This window comes from Heterocephalus glaber, unplaced genomic scaffold, assembly GCF_053883595.1.
Source record: "Heterocephalus glaber isolate CG9 unplaced genomic scaffold, H.glaber_assembly_v1.0 deba00001504, whole genome shotgun sequence".
Lineage (NCBI taxonomy): Eukaryota > Metazoa > Chordata > Mammalia > Rodentia > Bathyergidae > Heterocephalus > Heterocephalus glaber.
The window spans coordinates 2,572,660-2,599,444 of record NW_028258324.1 but is presented as its reverse complement, the minus strand read 5'-3'; the positions used below and the strand labels follow the sequence as shown (position 1 = coordinate 2,599,444).

Here is a 26,785-nt window from a genome sequence, read left to right as displayed (position 1 = left end):
ACCAAAAAAAAAAAACCAATTATAACTGCAGAGACATGAGGGGATGTGTGTTGTGCAGCATTAAGTAAAAGACTAGAATATGAACGTGTACTTGGGTCCTTTATAATTACAGAAGAGTATGTAATTAATGTGAACCAAGGCACACACACAGCCATTAGAGGGAGGGATTCTGGGAGGTTATGGCAGAGTTGTCCCTCGACTGCCATGGCCGAGACATCTGTCCCCCCCCCACCCTTGCTGGGCTCAGAAGCCAGCCCAGGTTGGGGTGGAGCTGAGTGGCACCTGGGCTCCTGCTGGCCTCCATGCTCTCCCTTGTCTCCCCATACATTTCTGTTTCTTCTCATTGCTCTATGATGTGGCCATACTAGAGGGGGTTGTCTGGAGCAGCTCCTGTCAGATTTGTCAGCAAAAGTGGCTCCTGTTTTTCCTGGTGGTGTCAGGGTGATGACCCTAAACCAAGGCCACAGAGTCCTACAGTGAAGACCAGATGAGAACATCCAGAGGGCTCTGAGGCTGAGTCACAGTTGGTCCTACTCCTGCCAACATAAGTGAGCTCTCCCAGCTGTAGTGCTGCCCAGGTCCAGAGCAGAGAGAGGGTGAGCTGGACTCATGGTCTTGTCTACTGCCTGCCTGGAGCAAGACGTGGCAGCTGCTCAGCACACCTGGGTGACCTGGACTGGGGTCCTGGGGGAGGAATCAAGGGGAAGGAGAGCTGACCAGGAAGCATTTGCCAGCCATTCCCAGGCTAGCCCTGGGGAAGCTGGCTCTGTGTTCATTGTGCAGCCTGCCTGTTCAGATCTGTAGGCAAGGAAGGGTCAGGCACGTGTGAGCAGCGGTCATGATGTGTGGTGGCTGGCTACTGCTTTGGATGTCACCTTCAGAAGCATGATAAGCACTGAGCACTTCTCACAGGGCTTGTCTGTATGTCACATGTGGCATGTTGCTCCTGCCTCCCACCTATCACTTGCACACCAGCTGATGGTCCTGTGTGTTGTGACTCAAGCCTAGTGCTCATGGATGCAAGACTTTACCCCTGGTTCCTGTGACTGGCCATATGTGTTCTGAGGGCCCCAGCCCCACTCACAGGCCTCTCTCTACCTTCTCTATGGAAAGGGATCTGTCCTATATCAAGATCATGGACGTGGGGCAGAGCTATGTGGTGAACCGAGTAGCTGACCACATCCAGAGCCGAATCGTGTATTATCTCATGAACATCCATGTGACACCCCGGTCCATCTACCTCTGCCGGCATGGGGAGAGTGAGCTCAACCTCAAGGGCCGGATTGGTGGGGACCCAGGACTGTCCCCTCGGGGCCGGCAGGTCAGTGTGTGTCCTGTGTGTGTGTGTGTATGTATGTCTGTGCGCTGTACCTCTGGGTGGCTGGATAGATGTATGTGTGTGTATAGGGGCTAGGCCTCTGCTCCGTAGCTAATGTACACTTGATGACTTTCATTCAGTCTGGAATGTTCCTCTCCTGTAGGAAGGGTCACAAGCACCAAGCAAATCCCTGGACCTATGATCTCCATGTGAGCTGTCACCAGCTTAGTCCCTTTACTGGCAGTCATCCCACCCTTGCAGTGACCTGAGTTCTAACAGCACAGCTGATGATTGTGCCACAATCTAAGGGGATCTTGGGGCCTTGTGGGGAGATTGTGTGGCCTGGGCACATGAACTGGAGTAGAGGGTCGATGAGGCATGGCTGGAGCTGTCTCAGGGTCTGGGGGAGTGAACAAGATCACCCTTGTGGGTGTGTGTAGTTGGGAGGTTAGCTCGTATTTTTTCTAAACCTGTTCTCTGAGGAGTAGATGGACCCTGTCTCTCTAGTCCTTTGAGGGCTGCTTGGAACCTGTGGTCTGAATTGGCTTGTGATGTGTTTCAGTTTGCCAAGAGCCTGGCTCAGTTCATAAGTGACCAGAACATCAAGGATCTGAAGGTCTGGACAAGCCAGATGAAGAGAACAATCCAAACAGCAGAGGCGCTGGGTGTGCCCTATGAGCAGTGGAAGGTCCTCAACGAGATCGATGCGGTAACCACCATCCCTGCTCCTACCTGCCTCCTGGGGACAGAGCTGAGGATTAGGGAGAGCCTCCTTCACTTGCTTCATTGTTGTTTTTGATTTGGGTTTTTTTGTGTACTTACTGAGGAATGACCCCAGGGAGTGCTGAACTAGCCCATTTTATTTTATTTTGAGTCAGGCCATCACTAACTTGCCCTGGCTGGCCTGTTTTGTTTTGTGTTTTGTTTGTTTTGAGACAGGGTCTGCTGTGTTGCCCAGGCTGGTGTTGAACTTGCCAGTCTCCTGAGCAGCTGGGATCACAGGTGTGTGCTGCTGTGTCTACAAGCTTTGTTGTTTTCTTTGATTCCTTACTTGCTCTCTTTTGGATTTAAATTAGACTAACCAAGGGGCCGGGGATTTAGCTCAGTGGTTCTACTGCCTGCCTTGAAAGCACAAGGTCCCGAGTTTGATCCCCAGTACCAAAAAAAAAAAAAAAAGATTAAATTAGATTAACCAAAATTTATTTGGATGTTCCAACAAAAGCCTTAAATCTGGTCTTGTCCTGGTTAACTCATTCACCTCTAACCATCTCTCTATCCTTTTCCTGTCAACTTATTTTACTTACTTTTATATGAAGTTTTTACACATGGTATATGTGTCTGTTTATGCACCAGGATCACATTGTTTTGCTTATGGTAGATCTTGCTATGTTTATTTGCTATTGGGATATCTTTTGCTTTTTTTGTTCAATCCTATTGGATTATCTACCTTTTTCTTAATGATTTTTGGGAGTTATTTGAATATTTTGGATCTGATACAGATGTGAATGTTTTGGTTTGTTTGTTTTTGGTACTGGAGATTGAACCCAGCAAGTGCTATATCCCAAGCCCTTTTTAAAATTTTATTTTGAGACAGGATCTTGGTAAGTTTCTAAAGCTGGCCTTTAACTTATGATTCTCCTGCCTCAGCCTCCTGAGGCAATAATTATTGCATGTAGAGGGATTATTGGTGTATGGTACCACACCTGGCTTGTGCCTAGTAATTTCTGGCTGGATGCTGGACATTTCACAAGGCCAATTGTAGGGATGATTTGAAGCTCTGGTTAATGTTACCTTTCTCTGAGGAATTTACTTTTGCTTTTTGGCAGGTGGTTAAGGATGGGTAACCTTAGTCTAATCAGAGATAGATCTTTTTCAGAGTGGTGCTTTGATTTTTTTTTTGGTACCAGAGATCGAACTCAGGTCCTTGTGTTTGTGCAGCAGGGGGTGAAACCACTGAGCTAAATCCCTGGCCCCGGTGCCTTGATTTTTTGTAGTGGCTGCTGCTCAGTTTTCAGGTCACTCCTACATCTAGGCTACGGTCCTTTTTTTTGGTATTGGGGATTGAACTCGGGACCTTGTGCTTGTGAGGCAGGTGGCAGAACCACTGAGCTAAATCCCTGTCCCCAGGCTACAGTCTTTTAAAGTTCTGACTGAAAACCCTGTAGGCCCCAGGCTTATATTTTTTCCTCTTCTTCCTCATCCTTCTCTGCCAAGATTTCTGATAATCCTGCCAAACTTCTGCCTATGCAGTTTTTACTTTTTGCTTAGTTTCTTACTATTTTTGAATTGGTCAAACCCCAAAGCAAAAAGTCATATATCAAGTTTGCTTTAGGCTTGCCTCTGCTCCAAGTTTTTGACCCTTTTAGTCCTCTCTGCTTTCATAATTCTAAGATGGTGTCAAACAGATTAAACATGCTTTTCTGTCTGGCTTTTCTAATTACTTGTACTGTTTTTGTTTGTTTGTTTTGTTTTTTTGAGACAGGGCCTTGTAGTTCAAGCTAGCCTTGAACTCATGGCAGTGCTCCTGCTTCAGTCTTTCTCCTGAGTGCTGGGATTACAGGCATGCACCACCATGCCCAGCTGTACTGGGTTGTTGATTAAAATAAACTAGTGTTCCAATGACTGAAGCAGAAGACTCTGAGATTTGAGTCTTAGAAAAGTCTCACTAGTAGGGCCAGTGATTCAGCTCGGTGGTGCTGCCACCTGCCTCACAAGTGCAGGGTCCTGAGTTCATTCCCCAGTACCAAAAAAAGAGTCTCACTGGTATTGAGTGTGGTGATTTTAGTTACTTTCTGGTTGCTGATACACAATACCAATAGCTACAAATGTAAGGAGGAAAGATTTATTTAGCTTACAGTTTGTAGAGGTTTCAGTCCATAGTTGGCTGACTCCAAGGCAGAGTGACATGGCAGAGGGGACTGGCAGAGGAGGCTTGCTCATGCCACTGCAGCCTGAAGCAGAGAGAGATCAAGGGAGGGGGAGGGAAACAGACCCTTCCAGGCCACACCCCCAGGGACCTACCTCCTCCCACCAGGCTTCATCTCCCAAATCACATTTAGCTATAAACTCATCAAATCCATGTGATTACCTCACCCCCCATGATGCAGTCACATCCCCAAAGCCCCGCCTATGAGATCATGAGACTTTGGGGGGACATCTAGATATAAACCATAAGACTGGTTTTCTGGAGGTGGGTGGGAACAAGCTGGAGGATGGAGATTAGTTAAGAGTACAGTGGCCGGGGAAGGTGATGGCAGGGAGCAGATGGATTTGAGGTGTGTTTATGCATTTGTTCATCACAAATTGCTCTGAGCCTATCTTCTGGCTGCATTCTGAGGAGCAGGGTCCTGGTGTGGAATTGATGGTCCTGAGTGGGCCAAAGCGGGAGAAGCATCCAGGATGACTCTAATTTTTAGCCACTGGGATGGATTCAGGGGCAGGAAAGCTGATCCACTCACAGGACAGGATTGGTAGATGCTCGGTGAGAATGCACTGAGTGAGAGGAGGAAATTCCTGGGTGGTGTTCGAGAGCGGATACCAAGGAGGCAGCTGGATCTCTGGGGTACTTAGAATGTGAAATGGAGTCAAAGGGAAAAGTAGGGACCCCAGTAAAGCCCTGGAGAGCTGGGCATCTCCAAGGGTTATGGAGAAGGATTTTGTTAGAAACCCAGGTAGAAGATGAGGTGGAAGGGAAACCAGGCAGGTAGGGATCATAAAATTCTAGGCAGAGAAGGTCAGTAGTCAGGGAGCCATGACACTGAAGGGTGGGGAATGAGCCCAGGTTCCACACTGACCACGAGAATATCACAGCAGTCCTCCTGGGAATCTTTTTTGTTTTGCTTAAATTCTTTTATTGGTACATTTTAGGTATACAATATGTTTACATTTCTCCTTGGGTGCTTGTACCTGTACATGATGTATCTTGGTTCTTATTTTTTCCCCATTACCTGTGTGCCCATCACCCCCTCCACCCTTCCTTATTTACATAAACTTTGTTTCCATTTTTTTCTTTTCTCATAATTTTTCCTTTTCCTTCTTTCCTTTCCCCTTCCCTTCCCACTTCCCCTACCCCGTTGGACCCTTTCTTCCTATTTCAAATTGTCAATTATTCGTTTTAATCCTTATTTACACTTTCAGTTTCTCACACTAGAGAAACTATTCAGTATTTACACATGTGTGTCCTATTTATTTCACTTAAGAGTATGGCCTCAATATGCATCCATTTAGCTATAAATGACTGCAGTTTCTCGTTCTTTATGGCTAAGTAGTACTCCATTTTATAAAAAAACCACATCTTCTTTATCCAATTTCCAGTTGATGGGCGCTTGGGCTGTTTCCAAGCTTTAGCTATTACAAACTGTGCCACTATAAACATGGGTGCACATATATCGCTGTGGTATGATTCTTTTAATTCTTTTGGGAAGATACCCAGCAGGGGAATAGCTGGTTCAAATGGGACCTCTAGTCCTAGTTCTTTGAGGTATCTCCATACTGATTTCCTCAGTGGTTGCACCAGTCTGCACTCCCACCAACAAAGGAGAAGGGTTCCTTTCTCTCCACACCCCCGCCAGCATTTGCTATTGGTTGATTTCTTGATAGCAGCCACTCTTTCTGGGGTGAGGTGGAATCTCAGTGTTTTCATCTGCATCTCTTGAATGACCAGTGATGTTGAACATTTTTTCATATGTTTATTTGCTGCTTTTACTTCTTTGTCTGAGAAATGTCTGTTCATATCAGATGCCCAGTTTTGAATTGGGTCTTTGAATTTGGCGAGTCTGATTTTTTTCAGTTCTTTATATATTCTAGATAGTAGCCCTTTGTCTGAGGTACAGCTGCTAAAATTTTTTCCCACATTGTAGGTTGTCTGTTAGCTCTGTTGGTTGTTTCTCTTGCAGTGCAGAAGCTTTTTAATAAGATGAGATCCCAGTTATTGATTCTTTGTTCTAGTTCCCATGCTACTGAGGTTTTGTTCATGAAGTCTTTTCCTATGCCAATATCTTTTTTTTTTTTTTTGGTACCTGGAATCGAACTTGGGACCTTGCACTTGCAAGGCAGGCAGTGGAACCACTGAGCTAAATCCCCAGCCCCCTATGCCAATATCTTCAAGAGTTCTTCCTAACTTATCTTCCAGCAAGTTTAGTTTCTGTTTTTTGTTTTTTGTTTTATTTGGTACTGGGGATTGAACTCGGGACCTTGTGCCTTCGAGGCAGGCACTGGAACCACTGAGCTAAATCCCCAGCCCTTAGTGTTTCTGTTTTAATATTTAGATCTTTAATTCACTTTAATCTTAGTTTAGTGCATGGTGATAGATATGGGGCTAGTTTTAATCTTTGGCAGGTTGAAATCCAGTTTTTCCAACCCCATTTATTAAATAGGCTATCTTTCCTCCAGTGAGAGTGGTTGGCTCCCTTGTCAAAGATGAGGTGGCTGAGTATGTCTGCAGTTGTTTCTGCATCTTCTAATCTATTCCATGGATCCTCGAGTCTGTTTTTTTGCCAGTACCGTGCTGTTTTTATCACAGTAGCTTTGTAGTATAGTTTCAAGTTGGAAATTGTGATAACCTCTGCCATGTCTCTGTTGCCTAGAATTGCTTCTGCTATTCTAGGTCTCTTCTGGTTCCAAATGAATTTTTGGATTGTTGTCTCTAGTTCTGTGAAGTATATTGTTGGAATTTCAATCAGCATTGCATTAAATCTATATAGCAGTTTTGGAAGTATGGCCATTTTCACAATATTGGTTCTTCCTACCCAGGAACAAGGGATATCTTTCCATTTTCTTATATTCTATTTGATCTCTTTTTTCAGAGTGCTGTAGTTTTCAGTGTAGAGGTCTTTTGCTTCCTTTGTTAGATTGATTCCTAGATATTTCATTTTTTTGGATGCTATTGTAAAAGGAATTGTTTCCCGAGTTTCTCTCTCAGTGAGTCTGCTATTTGTGTATAAGAAGGCTATTGTTTTTTGAGTGTTGACCTTGTATCCAGCTACTCTACTGAATCTGTCAATTAAGTCTAGAAGTCTTTTGGCAGAGTTTTTTGGATCTTCTATGTAAAGTATCATATCGTCAGCAAATAATGACACTTCTTCCTTTCCTATTTTTATTCCTTTTATTTCTTTCTCTTTTCTAATTGCTGTGGCTAATGTTTCCAGAACTATATTGAACAGGAGTGGTGATAGTGGGCATCCTCGTCTTGTTCCTGATTTTAGCGTGAAAGTTTTCAGTTTTTGACCATTTAGTATGATGTTGGCTGTTGGTTTTTCATAGGTAGCCTTAATCAGGTTGAGATAAAGACCTTCTATTCCAATTTTCTGTAGGGTTTTTATCATGAATGGGTGTTGGATTTTGTTGAATGCTTTTCTGCATCTATTGAGATAATCATATGGTTTTTGTCCTTGGCTTTGTTAATATAGTGTATTACATTTATTGATTTATGTATGTTGAACCATCCTTGTATCCCTGGGATAAATCTGACCTGGTCAGGGTGTATGATCTTGATGACATTCTGTATTCTGTTTGCCAGTATCTTGGTGAGAACTTTTGCATCTATATTCATTAGGAGATTGGCCTGTAGTTTTCTTTTTGGGTTGGGTCTTTCCCTGGATTTGAAATCAAAGTAACACTTGCTTGCAGAAATGAATTTGGAAGGCTTGGTTCCCTTTCAATTTCCTTGATGAGTTTGAAGAGTAATGGCAATAGTTCTTCTTTAAATGTCTTGTAGAATTCAGCAGTGAAGCCATCAGGACCTGGGCTTTTCTTTGTTGGTAAATTTTTTATTACATTTTCAGTTTCACTCATTGTAATTGGGGTGTTTAGAATTTCTATATCTTCATTTAACTTTGGCAATTCGTATGTATCTAGGAATCTGTCCATTTCTTCTGTGTTTTCCATTTTATTAGAGTACAGGTTCTCAAAGTAGATATTGATGATCTTCTGGATTTCTGCTGGGTCTGTTGTGACTTCCCCTTTTTTGTTCTTAATTGCATGGATTTGAGCCTTTTCTTTCCTTTTTTTGATAAGGTTGGATAAAGGTTTTTTGATTTTATTTCTTTCAAAAAACCAACTCTTTGATTCATTGATTTTTTTTTTTTGTATTGTTCTCTTAGTCTCCATTGCATTGATTTCTGCTCTGATCTTTATAGTTTCCTCTCTTGTACAAGCTTTGGGTTTGTTATGCTCTTCTTTTTCTAGGAACTTGAGGTTCTGCATTAGGTTATTTGGGTTCTCTCTGTTTTCCGAATATGGGCATTCACTGCTATGAATTTCCCATGTAGAACTGCTTTCATTGTTTCCCACAGATTCCTGTATGTTGTACTTGCATTATCATTTACTTGCAGAAACTGTCTAATTTCTTCTTTAATTTCCTCTGTGACCCATTGGTTGTTTGGGAGGGTGTTATTCAATTTCCATGTGTTTGTGGGGGTTTTGCGGTTTCTTATGTTATTCATCTCCAATTTTATTGCACTATGGTCTGATAATATACAGGGGATAACTTCAATTCTTTTACATTTACTTAGACATGTCCTATGAGCTAGCATGTGGTCTATGAGCTAGCATATGGAGAATGACCCGTGTATAGCCGAAAAGAATGTGTATTCTGATTTTGTGGGGTGGAACACTCTGTAAACATCTGTTAAGTCCATTTGTTCAATAGCTTGGTTCAGTTCTAGAACTTCATTGTTAGTTTTTTTTCTAGTTGATCTGTCTATTTGTGATGGAGGGATGTTGAGGTCCCCCACTACAATTGTATTAGTGCTTATTTGGTTTTTCATGTCCATTAATATTTGTTTTGTATAGTTGGGGGCATTAGTATTTGGTGCATATATATTTAGGATTGTCATCTCTTCCTCTTGGATTGTTCCCTTCACAAGGATGTAATGACCATCTTTGTCTCCCTTAATTAGTTTTGGTTTGAAATCTACTTTGTCTGAAAATAAGATTGCTACCCCTGCTTTTTTCCGGGTTTCTGTCGCATGGAGAACCGTTTTCTATCCTTTTACTTTCAGTCTATGAATTTCTTTTTGAGTTAGGTGTGTTTCTTATATACAGCATATTGTTGGATTTTGCTTCTTAATCCATTCTGCCAGTCTCTTTCTTTTGATTGATGAATTGAGGCTATTAATATTGATGATTTTAATTGATAGATATTGACTTATCCTTGTCATGTTTTACTATTGTTGGCTCTTTTATTTCTTAGCCCCTGGGGATCTTGACATGAGCCAGAGGGCTTGGGTGGAAAGGGAGTGGGGGCAGGGCTTAGAGCTGAAGATAGCCTGACCAACCAAGCTGACAAGCTGACCCGGCCAGCTGCCAGCAAAGGAAGGAGGAGGGCTCAAGTGACCCTGGGAGGTGCTCGAGGCCCAGGTTCCTGAGCAACAGGAGTGAGCGGCACCAGGAACTTCATCTGGTATCTTTTTTCCTCAGAAACTCACTATGTTATTCCTGGACAAATTCTTGTTCTCTGGGCCAGGCGTGGTAGTGCATTCCCACCTCTCAGGAGGCTGAAGCAGGAGGATCGCCATGAGTTCAAGGCCAGCCTGGACTACATAGTGAGACCCTGTCTCAAAAAACAAAAAAACCAAATTCTTGTGCTCTAGTAATTGTCCAGTCAATTCTAGTTTGTCTTGAGGAACTATCATTTGAAATAAGGGTAATGCAGGTTTTGCCTTCCCTGTTCATGTACCTTGTATTTCTGTTTCATATTATTGGATACATGAATGAGCAAATTGGATGTTCTTGTTTTGTTCTTAATTTAAAGGCCTGCCCTTCAGGCTTGCTGTGGAATGGTAATAGGACTGAACTAATCCTGTTCCTGATTTATTTTCAAACGTTATTATAAAAATTTTCAATTGTACATGAAAGTAAGGAGAATACAGTACTATGATTAATCTCTATCCAAATACTAACTTCAACATGTTCCGTAGGCTTGTTCTAACAAGCCCATTCCCATCCCCACTGGGTTGTTTTAAAGCAAATTCAGACATAATATTTCATTGCAATGTGTATCTCTAGAGTGTAAGTTAAGGACTCTTTTTCAGCAACATAACCATCTCATCATTGTGATACCTTACAAAAATAGTCATGAAATACCTTGTCTGTATTCAGATTCCTCTGCCTCATAAGTTTTCTTTATAGTGTTTCTTTTTTTTTTTGGTACCAGGGCTCAAACTCCAGTCCCTCCACTTGAGAGGCAAGCGGTGGAAGCACTGAGCTAAATCCTCAGCCCAGTATAGTGTTTGGTTTGAATCAAAACTTAAACCAGAAATCCTGTTAGTTATGGCAGTGTGCATAAGCCTGAAGGACATTGTATGAAGTAAAATAAGATGATCACAGAAAGACAAATGCCGCATGATCTCCTTTATATAGAATCTAAAAAGTTCCTCTCATAGAGGAAGAGGGAAGAACAGAGGGCACCAGAGTCTGAAAAGAGGGTGGGATAGAAAGAAGATTGATGCCAGGCATGGTGGTGCAGACTTGTAATTCCAGTGACTTGGGAGGCTGAGGCAGGAGGGTCACAAGTTCAAGGCCATCCTGGGGAATTTAATGAGATCCTGTGTCAAAATAAAATTTTTGAAAGGATTGGAGATGTAGCTCAGTGGCAGAGTACTTGTCTTGGCAAGCATACCCAAGGCCCTGGATTTAATCCCCAGTACCCCCCCGCCCCGAAAAAAAGTGGACAACAGGTACTAAAAGATAGTTACATAGGAAGAGTAACTATTTGTGTTCTATAAGATAGGTAACCATAGTTAACAACAATTCACTGTATCAAAATAACTAGAGAAGGTTTTAAGTGTTCCTAACATATTTGATAAATGTTTGAAATGAGGGATGTGTTAATTGCCCTGATTTGATTATAATACATTGTATATATGCCTTGCTAAATCGCTAAATTGCCCAGGCTGGACTGGAATTTTCCATCATCCTGCCTCAGCCTCCCAGAGTACTAGGATTGCAGGAATGTGTCACCACTCCTGGCTTAGCATTTATTAATAAGTGATATTTTCCTGTTTTTTTTTTTTTTTTGTACCGGAGATCGAACTCGGGGCCTTGTGCTTGCAAGGCAGGCAGCAGAACCACTGAGCTAAATCCCCAGCCCCCTATTGTTTTTTATTTGTCCTGCATTTGAGGGTTCAGAAACCCGAATTATGCTGATACTATAAAATTAATCTGGTGTATTTTCCGTCTTTTCTGAGCCTTTGGAATTAGCTCTTTGGCAAAGCTGTCTGACCTTGGGCTTTGTGTTCTCTGAGGTAATTCTTTGGTGACAATTAAGGACAATTCCTTAGTCCTTTTGTTTTGTTTGTTTTTTTGAAACAGAGTCTTGCTATGTATTCCAGAGTGGCCTCAAATTTGTGACAATCCTCCTGCCTCAGCCTCCTGAGTGCTGAGATCGAAGGCATGTGTCACCATACCTGGTTCCCAGCATGTTTTGTTGAGACACGGTCTTACTTTGTTTAGGCTAGTCTCAAACTTGTGATCCTCCTGCCTCAGGGTGCATTTTAAAAGTCATATTCTTGAGTTGTCTTTTTTCCCCCAATATTTTATGAAAAGTCTCAGATATACAGCACAGTTGAAAGGCTTATGGGAATATGCATATGCTCACTGTGTTTGATACTTATTGCTACACAAACAATTACCACACATTTGGTGCCTTCAGAAAAACACATTTGGGGCCGGGCATTTAGCTCAGTGGTTCTGCTGCTTGCCTTGCAAGCGCAAGGTCCCGCGTTCAATCCCCTGTACCAAAAAAATAAAACAAAACAAGAAAACCTCCACACTTTTACTATCTCACAGTTGCTGCAGGTCAGGAGCCTGGCCAGGCTGGGCTGAGTTCTCTCCTTAGTGTTTTTTGAGGCTGCAGTCAAGGTGTCTTAGCTGAAGCTCAGGCCTCTTCCAAGCCCAGAGTTGTTGTCAGGATTCATCTGCTTATAATTTGTAGGATTGAGGTCATTTTTCCCCCCAGTGCTGGGGATTGAACCCAAGAGTACCACCAAGCAACATCTCTAGCCATTTCTAAAAATGTTTTAAAATTTAGAGACAGAGTCTTTCAAAGTTGCCCAGGCTGGGCTCGATCTTGTGACCCTCTTGCTTCAGCCTCCCGAGTAGCTGGGATTACAGGTGTGCACCACTGGGCCTTGCACCCAGCAAGGTCACATTTTCTTCCTAGCTGTTGGCTGAGGGTGCTCTAAACTCCTAGAGCTCACCCACAGTCCTTGCCATGTAGACCTCTCATAATAAGCAGCCCAAAAGCCCATACGAGAGAATCTACCCCCCTTACCCCCAGCCCACTAAATTGGAAGTCCATGAAATGACCATGGGATTGATATCCTGTTTCTCAGGCCACAGGCTGTTGACTAGACACAGATCACAGATCCTACCTGTACTCAGTCGACTCCTAGGGGTCACCTTAGGGTGTATCCATATCCCAACCCCAGATTCTCACTGTGTCCATCAGCCTCTCACTGTGCTGCTTTATCACTTTCTCCTCATTGCTTCCCCTTTCAGCCATGGCCCCATTTACTGCACAGTCATCCAGTTGGTCAGGGAATGAGGAAGCATGTATGGGTTTAGTTTAAATATGATTGGCAGATACTATGGCTGAGAGGTGAGTATGTATATTCCTTACACTGTTCCCTCTGCTTTTTGTGTGGCTGAAAACATTTCCATGAGTTTGTCTATATATCACTCATTAATTTATTTTCTTTACTTTCTTTTCTTTTTTTTTGAGACAAGGTCTTACTATGTAGTTCAGGCTGCCTTTGAACTCACTATGTAGCCAAGGCTGACTATGTAACCAAGGCTGACTATGTAACCAAGGCTGACTCAGCCTCCAGACCACTGGGATTACAGGTGTGCACCACCATGCCCAGCTTCATTCATAATTTCTGCTTTTTTAATTATATCATTCAAACTTTGTGTCCTTATTTTTATTTTTATTTTTTGGTGCCGGGTATTGAACTCGGCACCTTGCGCTTGAGAGGCAGGCGCCGGAACCACTGAGCTAAATCCCCGACCCTGTGTCCTTATTTTTTGACGACTTGATCATCATAAAGTAATAGTCTGTAATTATGACTTTGTTTTTCTTATATTTTTAACTATTTTGGTTTGTAAATTTTATGCCCTTTTGGCTTTATAAATTTTGATTTTTTATAAAGTAATTTAAAACTCATGGCTTATGAATTTGTGGGACATAAAGGAAACAGCCACTCCGGCTTGTGTTTATTCAGTGAGGATTTAAAGGGACCATTTACAAGGTAAGAGCAGGGTGTACAAAATCACAGGGGCTGTTGCATTGCCCCGTTAGCAACTGGGACCACTTCACCTTGGGCAAAGGAGAGAGAAGAGAGAAGGAGGACCTGGGCCCGCAGGAGCAGGGAGGAGGGGCAGCCCGGTCGGTAGGTCTCTGGTGAGGGCCAGGACCCTGCAGGCCTGACACTGGGAAGGAACCACTCAGATTTGCTCCTTCCCTCCCTGCTGTCAGGGTTGCCCTTGCCTTGTAAGTTTAGCCCAGCTTCCTGGGGGTGGAGCAGTAGAGAAGGGGAGAGGAATCTAGAGATGCAAATGAGGCAAACCAGCACAGCATCTCTGTAAAGATACTGTTCCATTGTCTGCTGGATTTCGTTGGTTCAAAAAGAAGTATGTTATCATTCTCATCTTTGTTCTTCTGTAAAAATATTTTCTTTTTTTCTCTAATGTCCCCAGCTCTTTTTAAAACATTTTATTTTGAGACAAGATCTCCTTTAAGTTACCCAGGCTGACCACAAACTCAGGATCCTCCTGCCTCAGCCTCTGGAGTAGCTGGGATTATAAGCATATATCAGCATGCCTGGCTGTCTGCTTTTAATACTATATTCTCAGGCCGGGGATTTAGCTCAGTGGTTTCGCCGCCTGCTGCGCAAGCGCAAGGACCCGAGTTTGATCCCCAATACCAAAAACAACACAAAAAACAAAACAAACAAACAAATACTATATTCTCTCTTTATCCCCGATTTTTAGGGTTAGATTATGCTATGCTTTGGTATAGTTTTCTTCTTGCCTTTAAAAAATAATTAAGTTTGGGCCAGAGTTTATTTAGCTCAGTGGTTCCGTCGCCTGACTCAAAAGTGCAAGGTCCTGAGTTCGATCCCTGGTGCCAAAAAAAAAAAGTTAAAAAATAATTAAGTTTATTGGTACATTTTAGTATATGTAATGATCACATTCATCATAAGGAATTTGTACCTGTACATGATATATCTTGATTTTTCTGTTTTCCCATTCCCTACCCCTTCCTTCCCCTCCTTTTTTTTTTTTTTTACAAAAGCTTTGTTTCTATTTTTCCTTCTTTTCTCATTGTTTTTCTTTTCCCTTACTTTCCCCCTACCCTTTCCCTAGTTCCCCTTCCTATTTGAACAATTTCTTCCTGTTTCACAATATCTATTATACATTTTGGTCCTTGTTTACACTTTCAGTTTCACACACTGGAGAAACAATGCAATATTTATACATGTGTGTCCAATTTGTTTCACTTAAGAGTATGGTCTCCACTGTGCAAGCGCAAGGACCCGAGTTCGATCTCTGGTACCAAAAAAAAACCCAGTATGGTCTCAAGGTGCATTCATTTTCCTATAGATGTCTCAAGTTTATCCTTCTTTATGGCAGAGTAGTCGTACTCCATTGATAAAAAAACACATCTTCTTTATCCATTCATCAGTTGATGGGCATTGGGCTGTTTCCAAGATTTAGCTATTACCAAATGTGCCACTATAAACGTGTATATATTGCTATAGTATGATGTATTTAATTCTTTTTTTTTATGCTTTTAATTCTTTTGGGAAGATAACAAGAAGGAGAATAGCTGGGTCAAATGGAACCTCTAGTTTTAGTTTTTTGAGGAATTGCCACACTGATTTCCTCAGTGGTTGCACCATTCTACACTATACTCGCACCAACAGTGGAGAAGAGTTCCTTTTTCCCCACATCCCCCCCAGCATTTGTTATTGGTTGATTTCTTGATAACAGCCATTCTTTCCGGAGTGAGAAGGAATCTTAATGTTGTTTTCATTTGAGTCTCTTGAATGACCAGTGATGTTGAACACTTTTTCAATATTTATTTGCTGTTTCTCCTTCTTCATCTGAGAAGAGCCTGTTCATTTCAGGTGTCCATTTTTAGACTGGGTCTTTAAATTTGGGGGGCCTGATTCTTTTGAGTTCTTTATATATTCTAGATATTAGATTTATGTATTCTAGATATTAGTCCTTTGTCTGAGGAACAACTGGAAAAAAATTTTTCCCACTCTGTGGGTTCTCTCTGCACCCTGTTGGTGGTTTCTTTTGCTATGCAAAAGCTTTTTTTTTGGTACCGGGGTTTGAACTCAGGACCTTGTGCTTGTGAGGCAGGTGCGGTGCCACTGAGCTAAATCCCCAGCTACAAAAGCTCTTTAATAAGATGAGATTCCAGTTGTTGATTCTTTGTAATATTTCCTGTGCCATCAAGGTTTTGTTCATAAAGTCTTTGCCTATGTCTTGAAGAGTTCTACTTATGCTCTCTTCCAGCAGATTTAGTGTTTCTGTTTTAATATTTAGATCTTTGATCTGTTTTGATTTTAGTTTGGTGCATGGTGAGAGACATGGGTCTAATTTTAGTCTTTAGCATCTGGAAAGCCAATTTTTCCAGCACCACTTTAATAAAATTAAAGAGGCTATCTTTCTTCCAGCAAAGGTGTTTGGCTAAGTGGCTGAGTGTGTTTGGAGTTGTTTCTGCATCTTCTAATCTGTTCCATTGATCCTCAGGTCTGTTTTTTTGCCAGTACCATGCTGTTTTTATTACAGTAATTTTGTAGTGTAAAGTCAGGGATTGTGATGCCCCATGCCTTGCCTTTGTTGCCTAGAATTGTTTTTGCTATTCTAGGTTCCAGTTTCTTCACATCCTTGTCAATACCTGTTGTTTAATTTTTATTAAACACATTGCATGCTACATAATGTAATATTGTAGCTATGGTATTTTTCATGGTGATCCTTCTGCCTCAGCCTCCGGGGTGCTCCAATTACAGGCATGTGCCACCATGCCCTGCAAAAAAACCTACTTTACATTTTATTATCTAATAAACATCTTTCCATGTTTGGCTTTGTTCTTTTTATCTGTTCTGATAAATATCCTTGGGCTAGCCTTCTCTTTCAACTTTCTAATTTTTTGTTAGTCATTTCCACAATGACATTTGTCTTTAAAATAGCAGCTTTATTAAGATATAATTCACATACCATAGAGTTTACCCATTTAAAGTGTACAGTTTATCTGGGAGTGATAGCACCTTGCCTTGTAATCCAGAACTCAGGAGGCTGAGGCAGGAGGATCGGTGTGAGTTCAGGGGCAGCCTAGGCTACATAGCGAGACACTGTCTCAATCAACCTAAATAAATAATAAAGTGTACAGTTAAGTAGTTGTGAAATTGCAGAGTTGTGCAACCATCACCACAATCATTTTAAAACATTTCACCTCCTCAGGGGAGTGGTCTGGACTCTAGCAGCCACTACCCACTTCCTTGCGAGCCCTCCCTCAGTCCTAGTCTATTACTAATCTATTCTGTGACTCTATAGATTTGCCTCTTCTGGATATTTCATATAAATTAAATCATACAGCATATGTTCTTTTGTGTTTGGCTTCTTTCATTCAGCATCATTTTGGGTTTTTTTTGTTTGTTTTTGTTTATTTGAGAAATGGTCTTGCTGTGTAGCCCGGGCTGGCCTTGAACTCACTATATAGCCCAGGCTGGCCTTGATTTCACAGCGATCTTCTTGCCTCAGCCTCCCATGTGCTAGAATCACAGAACCCCATGCCTGGTCTCATCCTTGGCCTTTTTTTTTCTACCAGGAATTGAACTCAGGACCTCTCACTTGCCAGCCAAGTGCTCCTGACTTTAGTAGCTTTAGCTTTCTTTTTTTTGTCCATGGTCAGTTTAGCTAAAATAGACTTATAAATTTTGTTAATCTTTTCAAAGGATTAACTTTTGATTTTGTTGCTGTTCTCTTTTGTTTTTCTGTTCTCTATTTTAGTATTTTCTTTGTACAAATCTTTATTGTTTCCTTATTTTTGCTTTTTTGGGGGGAGAGTCAGTTTGATCTTTTACCCAGTAGAGAATTCTTTGCGATCTTCTTATTTTTTAATATATGAGATATGATTAAAAAATATGGAGAATGTTTAAAATTTTTCAAATGTACTACAGTAGAAGATACATTGTGTAACTCCTCTCACTTTGAAAACACTTATCCTATTGTTCTTGCCACTTTCTGCAGCAGTTCTGGAAGTCCTCTTTTGTGAATATCTTGAATGAAGCTTTTTTTTTGGTGCCAGGAATTGAACTCGGGACCTTGTGTTTGTGAGGCAGGCATCGGAACCACTGAGCTAAATCCCCGACCCTTTTGTGGATATCTTTAGTTGCTTTGTGGTGGCTGCTTTGATGTGCTGAGTTGATTCTTGGAACATTTACCTTTTATGGTCACTTTGACTTTGGAGAAGAGCTAGAAGTTGTGCCGTGCTAGATCTGGTGAATAAGGTCCCTGAGGACATGCTGTAATTTTTTTTTTTTTTGGTATCAGGGATCGTACTTAGGACTTTGCACTTGTGAGGCAGGCACAGCACCACTGAGCTAAATTCCTGGCCCTCAAGGTTTTTACAAACCTGCCTTTCTGTTGACATTTAACAGTGTCATTCACCATTATATTTTATCATATCTTGTGAAAACACGCTCATGAAAGAGGACTTCCAGAACTGCTTCAAAGGGACAAGAAAGGGCCAGGGATGTAGCTCAGTGGCACTGTACCTGGCTGGCAAGCAAGGTCCTGAGCTCAATCCCCGGTACTGCAAAAAAAAAAAAAAGGGGGGTGGACAAGAACCATGGGAGCAGTGTGTTCAGGTGAGGGAATATTTTGAGGAGGATTAAATGGCAATGTGTCTTTTTCTGTAACTTTTTTTGCGGGGGCGGGGGGGGGGTACCGGGGATTGAACTCGGGTCCTTGCACTTTCGGGGCAGGCGGTGGAAACACTGAGCTAAATCCCCGGCCCCTTTTTCTGTAATTAAAAAAAAAAATTTAACATTCACCATACATTTTGATCACCCCATTTAAGCATTTTTTTTCCCCCTTTAAACATTTTTCTGGCTATAATTTTCATCTTTATTTTTGTATTTTTTCTTAGTAGGCATTTTGCCCCCAGAACTTTGTAGAAAAAAGCCTAGCACAAAGTCAGGGACCCCAGAGTTGTCATCAGGTGTTTACTGACTCTCCTTCTTCCTGATTTGAGCCAGAAGAGAGACACTGGTAAATTCAGACATCCTGGGCACCTGGGTAGAATAGTGAGCTGGAGGGAGGCTGTCCATAATGCTGCAGGTAATGTGGACAGAGTCAGGGTGGTCACGGCTAATGAAGAGATTGTAGGATGTGCACTGGGCCTTTCATGACATTTAAGTATATTTGTTTGTTTGTTTGTTTGTTTGTTGTTTAGTTATTTTTTAAACAGGGTTTTGCTATATATTCCAGGGTGGCCTTCAACTCACTATGTTGAACTCATAGTGATCCTCCTGCTTTAGCTTCCTGAGTGCTGGGATTGCAGGCATGTGCCACCACAGCCAGGCACCTAATGTTTTTAATCAGCTCTCTTCTCTGCTGGCTGGATGATTTTTATTCTATTTTTACTTTTGTATAAGGTAATCTGTGTTGCGTGTGTGTCCTGCTGATATAAGTAATGTGTTGCTTTACAGTTAACAATTACTGTGGCACAGAAAAAACAGGTAATAGTTTTGCTTTTTTTTATGTCACAAACTGGATGAATGGATACTGGATGGTGGATGAGAATGGTTCCAGTAGCTTCTTTTTTGTTGTTGTTTTAAGACAGGGTCTCGCTATGTAGTTTAGGCTGGCCTTGAACTCACTGTGTAGCCCAGGCTGGCCTTGAACTTGTGGCAGTCCTCCTGCCTCTGCCTCCCGAGTGCTGGGATTACAGGTGTGTGACACCAGACTCCTCTGGTAGCTTTTTTTTTTTTTTTTTTTTGTACTTGGGATCGAACTCGGGTCCTTGCACTGTGCAGCAGGTGGTGAAACCACTGAGTTAAATCCCCCGTCCCCCTCTAGTAGCTTCTTATAAAGAAGTGGCTGCCACCATACTCAGTGTTCTGAGGATCCTGCTTTTCCAAAGTTTTCCAAGTTTTCTAAACTTCAGAAAGCCCAGGAAGTGCCCTGTAAACAGGTTTCCTCTGCCTGCCACCCCCCAAGGCTGTCTCGGCCTGAGGTGGAAGGTATGATGCCTGTGTGTCTCCCCAGGGTGTCTGCGAGGAAATGACCTACGAGGAAATTCAGGATCATTACCCACTGGAGTTTGCCCTGCGGGACCAGGACAAGTACCGGTATCGGTACCCCAAGGGGGAGGTAGGTGGGTCATGAGGACTCAGTGCCAACACCTGCTGCCTTTCTGGGGGCACCACCTGTGGGGTGTGACCCTGAATGTGAGCTGAGCTGAGTGGTCCTGGCTTTCCTAGGACCCTGTGACATCTCAGTGTCCCCTGGCGTTCCCAGGCCAGCCCTCCCCAGGGCACTTGAGTGGCCAAGAAGTCTGGGCGCAGTGCCAGGCCTGCGATTCAGGTTTTGCCTGCTTGTGTCTCTGCCCCAAGCCTTCACCTCTCCTCTGGATGCTCTCCCTCATCCAGGGTGACCTCACCCTCCCTGCAGCTTCAGGGTCACCCAGCCCAGGTTCCAGACCCAGGGAGATCTTCCCCAGGTATATTGTGGCCACCACAAGCAACCTGTGCTTGTTTCCTTTCCTCAGATGCCTTGGTCAGCACAGCCAAGGTCAGGACCCAGGGTTCTCATTACCTCAGGCATCTCCTCTCCCTTCTGGGAGCTGTCCTTGGACAGTGATCAAATAAAACTTTCCCCAGAGGAGGTTGGGAACGTGGCTCAGTGGTAAAGCCCTTGTGTAGTGTGCATAAGGCCCCAGTTAGATCCCCAGCACTTTAAAAAGAAAATGACACACAAGTGTATCTACACACATGCAAACACAGAGACTCCCCACCCAGCTGGCAGGCTCCAAGGCTCTGGGTTGTGTTATCCTCAGGAATAGTGTGGCTCTGAGTAACATAACTCATCCTGTAAGAGAGTTCAGATTTAGAACCAGCCAGATCACAGTAGAGAGAAGCAAAATAGGGAAAATTTGGTTAGGAAATTTTCAAAAGAATTGATTTAGAATTTCCCCAGACCTATGCAGTAAGCGCAAAGCAATGTATTGGTGTTGCTTTCTAGTTAGAGTGTGGGGATACTGAGCTCAGCTACTGGATCCTTGTTTTGAAGGGCTACACATTGCATACAGGAGAGTGAAACTCTCCCCACAAGAAGGCCCAGTTTTCTGGTAAAAATATGTAAATCTGCCATCTGAAGTGTTGCCCCAGGGACTGGCAGAGGTCCAAGTGCACATTACCATAGTGAGGGGGAGGATATCCCACAGGCAGGTGTTCATGGGGACCTCAGGTATTTCTGACAGTCCCATTCCAGGAAGCTCTGGGAGCTCTGCTTCCCTGCCCACTGCCCTTGTATACCCTGTCTGCCTTTTCCACCAGCCACTGTCACCAGTACAGGAAGTCCATACTGGAGGGTTTAGGACAGGGCCTATGGGTGGGCAGGAAATTGCCACTGGAGTGGGATCCTGAGGCTGAGTCCTCTCAGTCTTACCAGGGAGTGGCCCTAGGAGTGGGGAGAGGCCCCTTTCCTGGGTCCATTGTCATACCTACCAGCTGCCTCATCAAGCCACATATCTCACTATGGCAGTCCTCTGAGGGCAGCTGTCCACCTTGCCCTCAGGAGCCAGACTGGAAGAGGCCTGGCCACACTCTCCAGAGGTGCTTCCATTCTTTCCCCTGGAGCTGGCTTCAGGGACACCTTTGTTTTGTTTTTTGGTACTGGGAATGGAACTCAGGTCCTTGTGCTTGCGCAGCAGGCAGCAAAACCATTGAGCTAAATCCCTGGCCCGGGACACCTTTGTTTTTGCCCTTGCAGTCCTATGAGGACCTAGTACAGCGGTTGGAGCCTGTCATCATGGAGCTAGAGAGGCAGGAGAATGTCCTGGTCATCTGCCACCAGGCTGTGATGCGCTGCCTCCTGGCCTACTTCCTTGACAAGGCAGCAGGTGAGGGCCTTGCCTCAGGGAGGTGGGGTGTGTGTGTGCACATGTGAGTGCATGTGAGAGTCTCAGTGGGCATCCCCTACACATCAATCAGCCCTCCTTTCCTTGTCCACAGAACAGCTGCCCTACCTCAAGTGTCCACTGCACACAGTCCTGAAGCTCACTCCTGTGGCCTACGGTAAGGGAACTCCTCATGCATTGACCCTGGATCACTTCAACCCTGGCTCTCTGCAGGGTTCCATGCCTTTTGACAAATCCTTGTCAATCCCATTGGGCTCCCCCCATTCCTACCCTTCCCAGTATGCTTTTTAAGTTGGTTATAAAGAAGTTTACATGTTGGTTTTGGGGTGTAGCTCAGTAGGAGTGTTCACGCCTTAATGTCCATAATGTCCTGCATTCAATGTTAAATACCACAAAATGAAAAGTTTATATGACCACAGGAAGCCTCCAGGGGACCCTTTCTTAACTGTTACCCAACTCACCTGCATAAGGGGTTTTTCTACTGTTGTTTCCAATACCTCCCCCACGCCAGGCTCCCAGGGCTGGGCCTTAAACTATTCTGGGTGCAGGGTGGTTTGTGTCCACCCCAGCTCTCACTGTACCAGCAGGGACCTCAGGCAGCTTCCTGATCTCCCGGGACACAGGGCAGCTGGTATCATTCCACTGTGTGATAATCCCCTTGTGGCCCTTTGTTCCCCTTACAGTGAGCGCTCAGCCCAAGTTGATAGGATCTTGTGTGTCAGAGCACGGGTGTTGGTGGTTTGGGTCTCAAGATTAGTGTTCCCATGTTGAGCAAGGCCTGTTGCTGCTCTGACCCCCTGCAGTCCCTGGGGTGGGCAGCTTGGGGTCTGTGACTGCACAGTCATCCTTCCTGCCTTCCTGGAGCTGCCTGAGGCGGGAGGGCTAGGGTGAAGGTGAACAGCCACCCCATCTCAAACCCCAGCCTCTGTCCTCTGTGCTTCAGGCTGCATCACAGGGCAGGACTGGATTTGCCTCTTCCTTTGGCAGGTTGTAAAGTGGAGTCCATATTTCTGAACGTGGCAGCTGTGAACACACACCGGGACAGACCACAGGTAGTGATGGGGACACTGCTGGGTGTGGGCCTGGTCATAGGGTATTCAGACTCCACATCTGCAGGGGCCCTCGTTGGGGCTTTTTTCTTTCTCAGGCCAAAGGAGCTTGAGTCATCTGCCAAGGCTGCTCTCTGCTGCAGCTTTGGCTGGGGCTTGGTTAGGTGTTCCAAGGCCAGCAGCCCTGGGATGGAGGAGGTCCTTGGAGCTGGGCCACCAAGGGAGGAAGGGCCACCAAGGCCAGCTTGAACTGTATAGCAAGACTCTGTCTCAAAAAAACCAAAACCAACCAAACAAATGGCATTGTGCCTTGTTGGAGACCCTCTTGCAGAAGGGTTCTCACTGCCTGTGTTCTCTGAAGCCTTGTTTTTTGTGTTTTGATTGTTTATGTTATGACCTTGAGCTTGCAGCAGTCTCCTGCCTTAGCCCCAGAGTGCTGGGATTGCAGGTGTGCAACACCATGCTCAGCTCTGAGGTCTTGTTCAAAGTAGAAGCTCTTGAGGCTCTGCTCAGAACCACTCTTAGTGCCCATTTGGGTCCCTCCACAGTGCCATTTACTTCCCCTAAGGCAAGGGCAAGACCTTCCCTTCTTGGACCCCAGGCCCACTTCTCAGAGTCTGCTGTACCAAGAAGACTCCTGCCCCCTCAGCTATACCTGTTGCCCCCTTAGTAGTGCACGCTTGGGCCTGGGGTCACTACTGAGGGTGCATACCTTCGGCCTAGCCTGCTGGATGGCCCTGCTCACCTGCAGCCCCTTGGGCTTTAACTCGGCAGGCAGAGGTGTAGATGTGCCCTGTTCCTTCTCAAGTTTGCTGCCCACAACCAAGGCCAGTCACCAAGAAGGCCTCTCCCTCTTTCTCTTGGAACCTGTGAGTGTCTTGCTAAATTTGGTCCAGGCCCAGTCTGACACCCACAGGTTACAGAAAAAGGTGCATCCTACCAGGGCATCCTTTGTGCTGAGAAAGGCCCAGGTGATGTTCAGCCCACAGCAAGGTGGTGGTGACAGTGGCCCTGGGGCCTTCGGGGGCTGACCTTGCCACCTGTGCAGATCTGGGAAGGTCACGCCGCACAGGGCTGTGGCTCAGCTCACTGCTGACTTGCTCCTGCAGGTGATGGCTCTCAGGGCACATGGCTGAGAAGAGGGCCACAGAATCATAGCTCACATAGGACAGCCTCATAGGGCCTAGGGGAGTCTTGGGGCCCCTCTTCCTCAGGCCTGACATACCCTGAGTTCACAGGCCAAGGAGGGAACTGGGCTGTATCATTTTGTGAGGGCCATTTATATTTGAGAGGTGCAGGGGATCTTGTGGCCCAGTCTTGAGGGGACAGACCAGGCTACAGACTGGGAAATGTCTCCAAGCTGCTGGAGCCACATCTGACACCTGTCCACTGACAGAACTGGAAAGGAGGCAGCCCCAGGAGCTGCGCCCCTTCCTGCCCCCACTGTGAGGATGTCGGCTCCAAGCCAGGGGTTTCTCCCCAACTGCCTCGCCCTGCATCAGAGTGGGCACAGCCTGGCTTTGGCTCATGCCTCAGCTGCCTGCAGTGGAGCACCCACTGTGTGCCAGGAAACTTGTGACCCTGCTCTCTTAGGTCAGGGTCGAGATCCTGTGTCTGGGCCTCCAGCAGTAAGGAGTGTGACTGTCCCATCTGGCCACAGAGATGAGGAAAGCAGGCAGCAGATGTCTCATCTATTTCTGCTGCAGGGTGAATATTCTGTTTCTATCATTGTGCAGAATGTGGACATCTCTCGGCCTCCAGAGGAAGCCCTTGTCACAGTCCCTGCTCACCAGTGACCACATCTCATCTACTGCGATGCCTGGGTGGACATAGATCTCTGTGGATGAGGTCATCCCAGGCTGCCTGGTGTGTGTGACAGTGACCATACAGGAACACTCTCAAAGCTGTGCATGGCTGGCCACACCCAGACCCCCTGACACAGCTCATCTGCCTCCTTGTTGATAGTGACAGGGTTGACATGGCTGCTGACTTGCTACTAAGAACCACCAGGCCAGATGGTGCTGCATGGGCAGGGCAAGAGTGCCCACCACTGGCTGCTGTGTTGCAGCTCTCAGATGGTCCTGCTCAGCAGGCCAGTGCCCTGAATGTGAAATGGGGAGTCTCACTGAGATGTCCCCACTGTGGCCCAGCTGCCTGGAGTAGACCCTGCAGAGCCTCTTCTCTCCTCTCTGGGGCTCCTTGCTGAGCCAGTGGCCAGGTCTTCATGGGATCTTGAATCTCTGCTGCTATAGGTGACAGGAAGAGCTCTCCCTGTGCTTCCTTGCCAGGAACCAAGGAGTGGCAGCCACTAACCTTGGGCCTGTGTCACTCATCCTGTGGAGACTCAGGAAAGCAGCGAGCTCACCCCAGCATGTTGTGAGGTGGAGGAAGCACATGTTGGGGGGTGTAGGGTTGGGTGTTGCACTGTGGCCATCTCTTCCTGACTGTGCATGCACTGGACTCAGAGGATCTGGTTGCCAATTCAGCTGTTCACAGGGGAGCCACACAGACAGGACAGCTGCACACAGGTGGGCGGCCAGGGAGGAGGCTGCCTCTCTGCTGGGGCTGCCTCTGTCCACACAGGAATGTACACTGGTGGCAGAGATGTGTATTCACCGTAATGCTGCTGAAACCATGCTGTGGTCCCATAAAACCTGTACCAGAGTTTGTTGGCCTCTCCCAGTGGGACTGAGGAAAGGACAGAACCCAGAGGTAGCCTCTGCCCAAGGGAGAATTTCTCTAACCCTGACACAGCTTTGGCTCATGAACCTGTGAGCCAGGTAAAAATGGCCCTACAAAGCCTGGTGTCTGTCACACCCCTGAGTTCTTATGGGTTTAGGCAGTGGGTTCTGGCTCCAGTTCATAGCTGGCCAACAGACTGGCCAGCAGGTTTTGGGGTGGGGCCGCAACATACCTAGACTAGTAGTTGAGGCCCTGCTGTCCACAGGTGGCCTTGGTGGAGTCAGGCCTCTGGACCTCAACCTCACTTTGTACCCAGAACCTTTCTAGGACTGTGCCTGGCAGAGCAGCCTGCCTTTTACAGCCCCCTGGGCTTTGCAGCCTCTAAGTGCCACCTGCCCCAAAGGAAAGTCAGGGTACCTGTCCCTGACCAGTGCCCTCTCATTCCCAGGTGCTGCCACAGCTGAGGACAAACAGGGAGAGTTACCTGGGGTAGGCCTGGGGTAGGATCCTCTTCCTAGACTCATCTCTTGTCAGAGCCCTGAGCCCTACTGCAGGCCCAAGGACCACACATTTGCCTTTGGGATGTGAGGCTGTAGCCTTTGATTGTGTCCCTCGGGGTTTTGATGACTTCTGTCACCTGGATATACTTACTTGTTAGCTATAGTGGGTCCCTCTGGTCAGTAGCTGCTCAAATGCATCTGGATGTCACCTGGGCCAAGACACAAAGGACTTTTTTCTCTGTGTACCGAGGGGAGGCAGGAGTTGATGGACATGGTTGCTCTATGAGGGCTGGAGACACGGCAGAGGGAAATCAGGGGGCCACGTGTGCACAGGCGCAGCCCCTCCCTGTCTTTGCCCTGGAGCAGCCTCTGCATGGCAGCCACATGCCCAGGTGGCTGCCAGGTTTTAGCTGGGATGGCTGACATGCCCGAAGTGTAGAGGTCCTGCTTTCCCAGGAGTGAGTGGCTCTGGTCCTCAGCCACAAATTGCACTGTGTCTAGCATTCGTTGCAATAAATACTTTTTAAAAACCTAACAATTTAAGGTTGATTTTGTAGCCGTTTCTCCATCCCAAGGTGTTCTTTCTGCAGCAGTATAGAGGACCCTTGTTGTGGTCTCTCTCATAGGTCTGTTTTGGGACCATGGATTCAGGGTCCTGGTAGCACCCTGACTGGGAGAGGAATTGTGTCACCTTGGAGTGGCTGGGCTGGGCACACATGGGCACGTAAGGTGTCCACCCTTCAGGGGCCTCTGGGTTTGTGGGGTGATTTTATCTGGGAAATTGATGTTAGTGGTTATCTGTCACCTTTTTTCTTTTATCTTATTTTTGCACAAGAAAATCCTGTCAATCTAAGGAGGACTTTGTTGAGTCCCCAGACCCTTGGTCTTGGCCACTGTGTCCTTCACTGAGTCATCCGGACTCCCTCTTTAGCTTGGCTTTCCCCTTTCTGCCTGTCCTGTTTGTGAAACTCTCTTTGCCAGAACACTCCCCTCCCCTCCTGGGCCAGTATCAATCTGAGAAATCTCACCTTTCCACAGGGCCCTGCTTGTCCTCAACATTTTCTAATACACATCCTGT

General features: G+C 45.3%; 1 protein-coding gene across 12 annotated transcripts in view; it reads left to right on the top strand.

The window, feature by feature from the left end:
- Pfkfb4 (6-phosphofructo-2-kinase/fructose-2,6-biphosphatase 4) overlaps positions 1-26,245 on the top strand; it is a 46,850-nt gene extending 20,605 nt beyond the window's left edge. For 7 of the 12 annotated variants that reach the window (XM_087185949.1, XM_004833948.4, XM_087185952.1 and 4 more), the window contains 7 exons: positions 1,114-1,321; positions 1,881-2,027; positions 19,604-19,708; positions 21,329-21,458; positions 21,571-21,633; positions 22,464-22,528; positions 24,262-26,245. In XM_087185949.1, coding sequence (XP_087042075.1) covers positions 1,114-1,321; positions 1,881-2,027; positions 19,604-19,708; positions 21,329-21,458; positions 21,571-21,633; positions 22,464-22,528; positions 24,262-24,321 — 778 coding nt within the window. In that variant the 3' untranslated portion in view covers positions 24,322-26,245. 12 annotated transcript variants of the gene reach the window in all.
- The last annotated feature ends 540 nt before the right edge of the window (positions 26,246-26,785 follow it).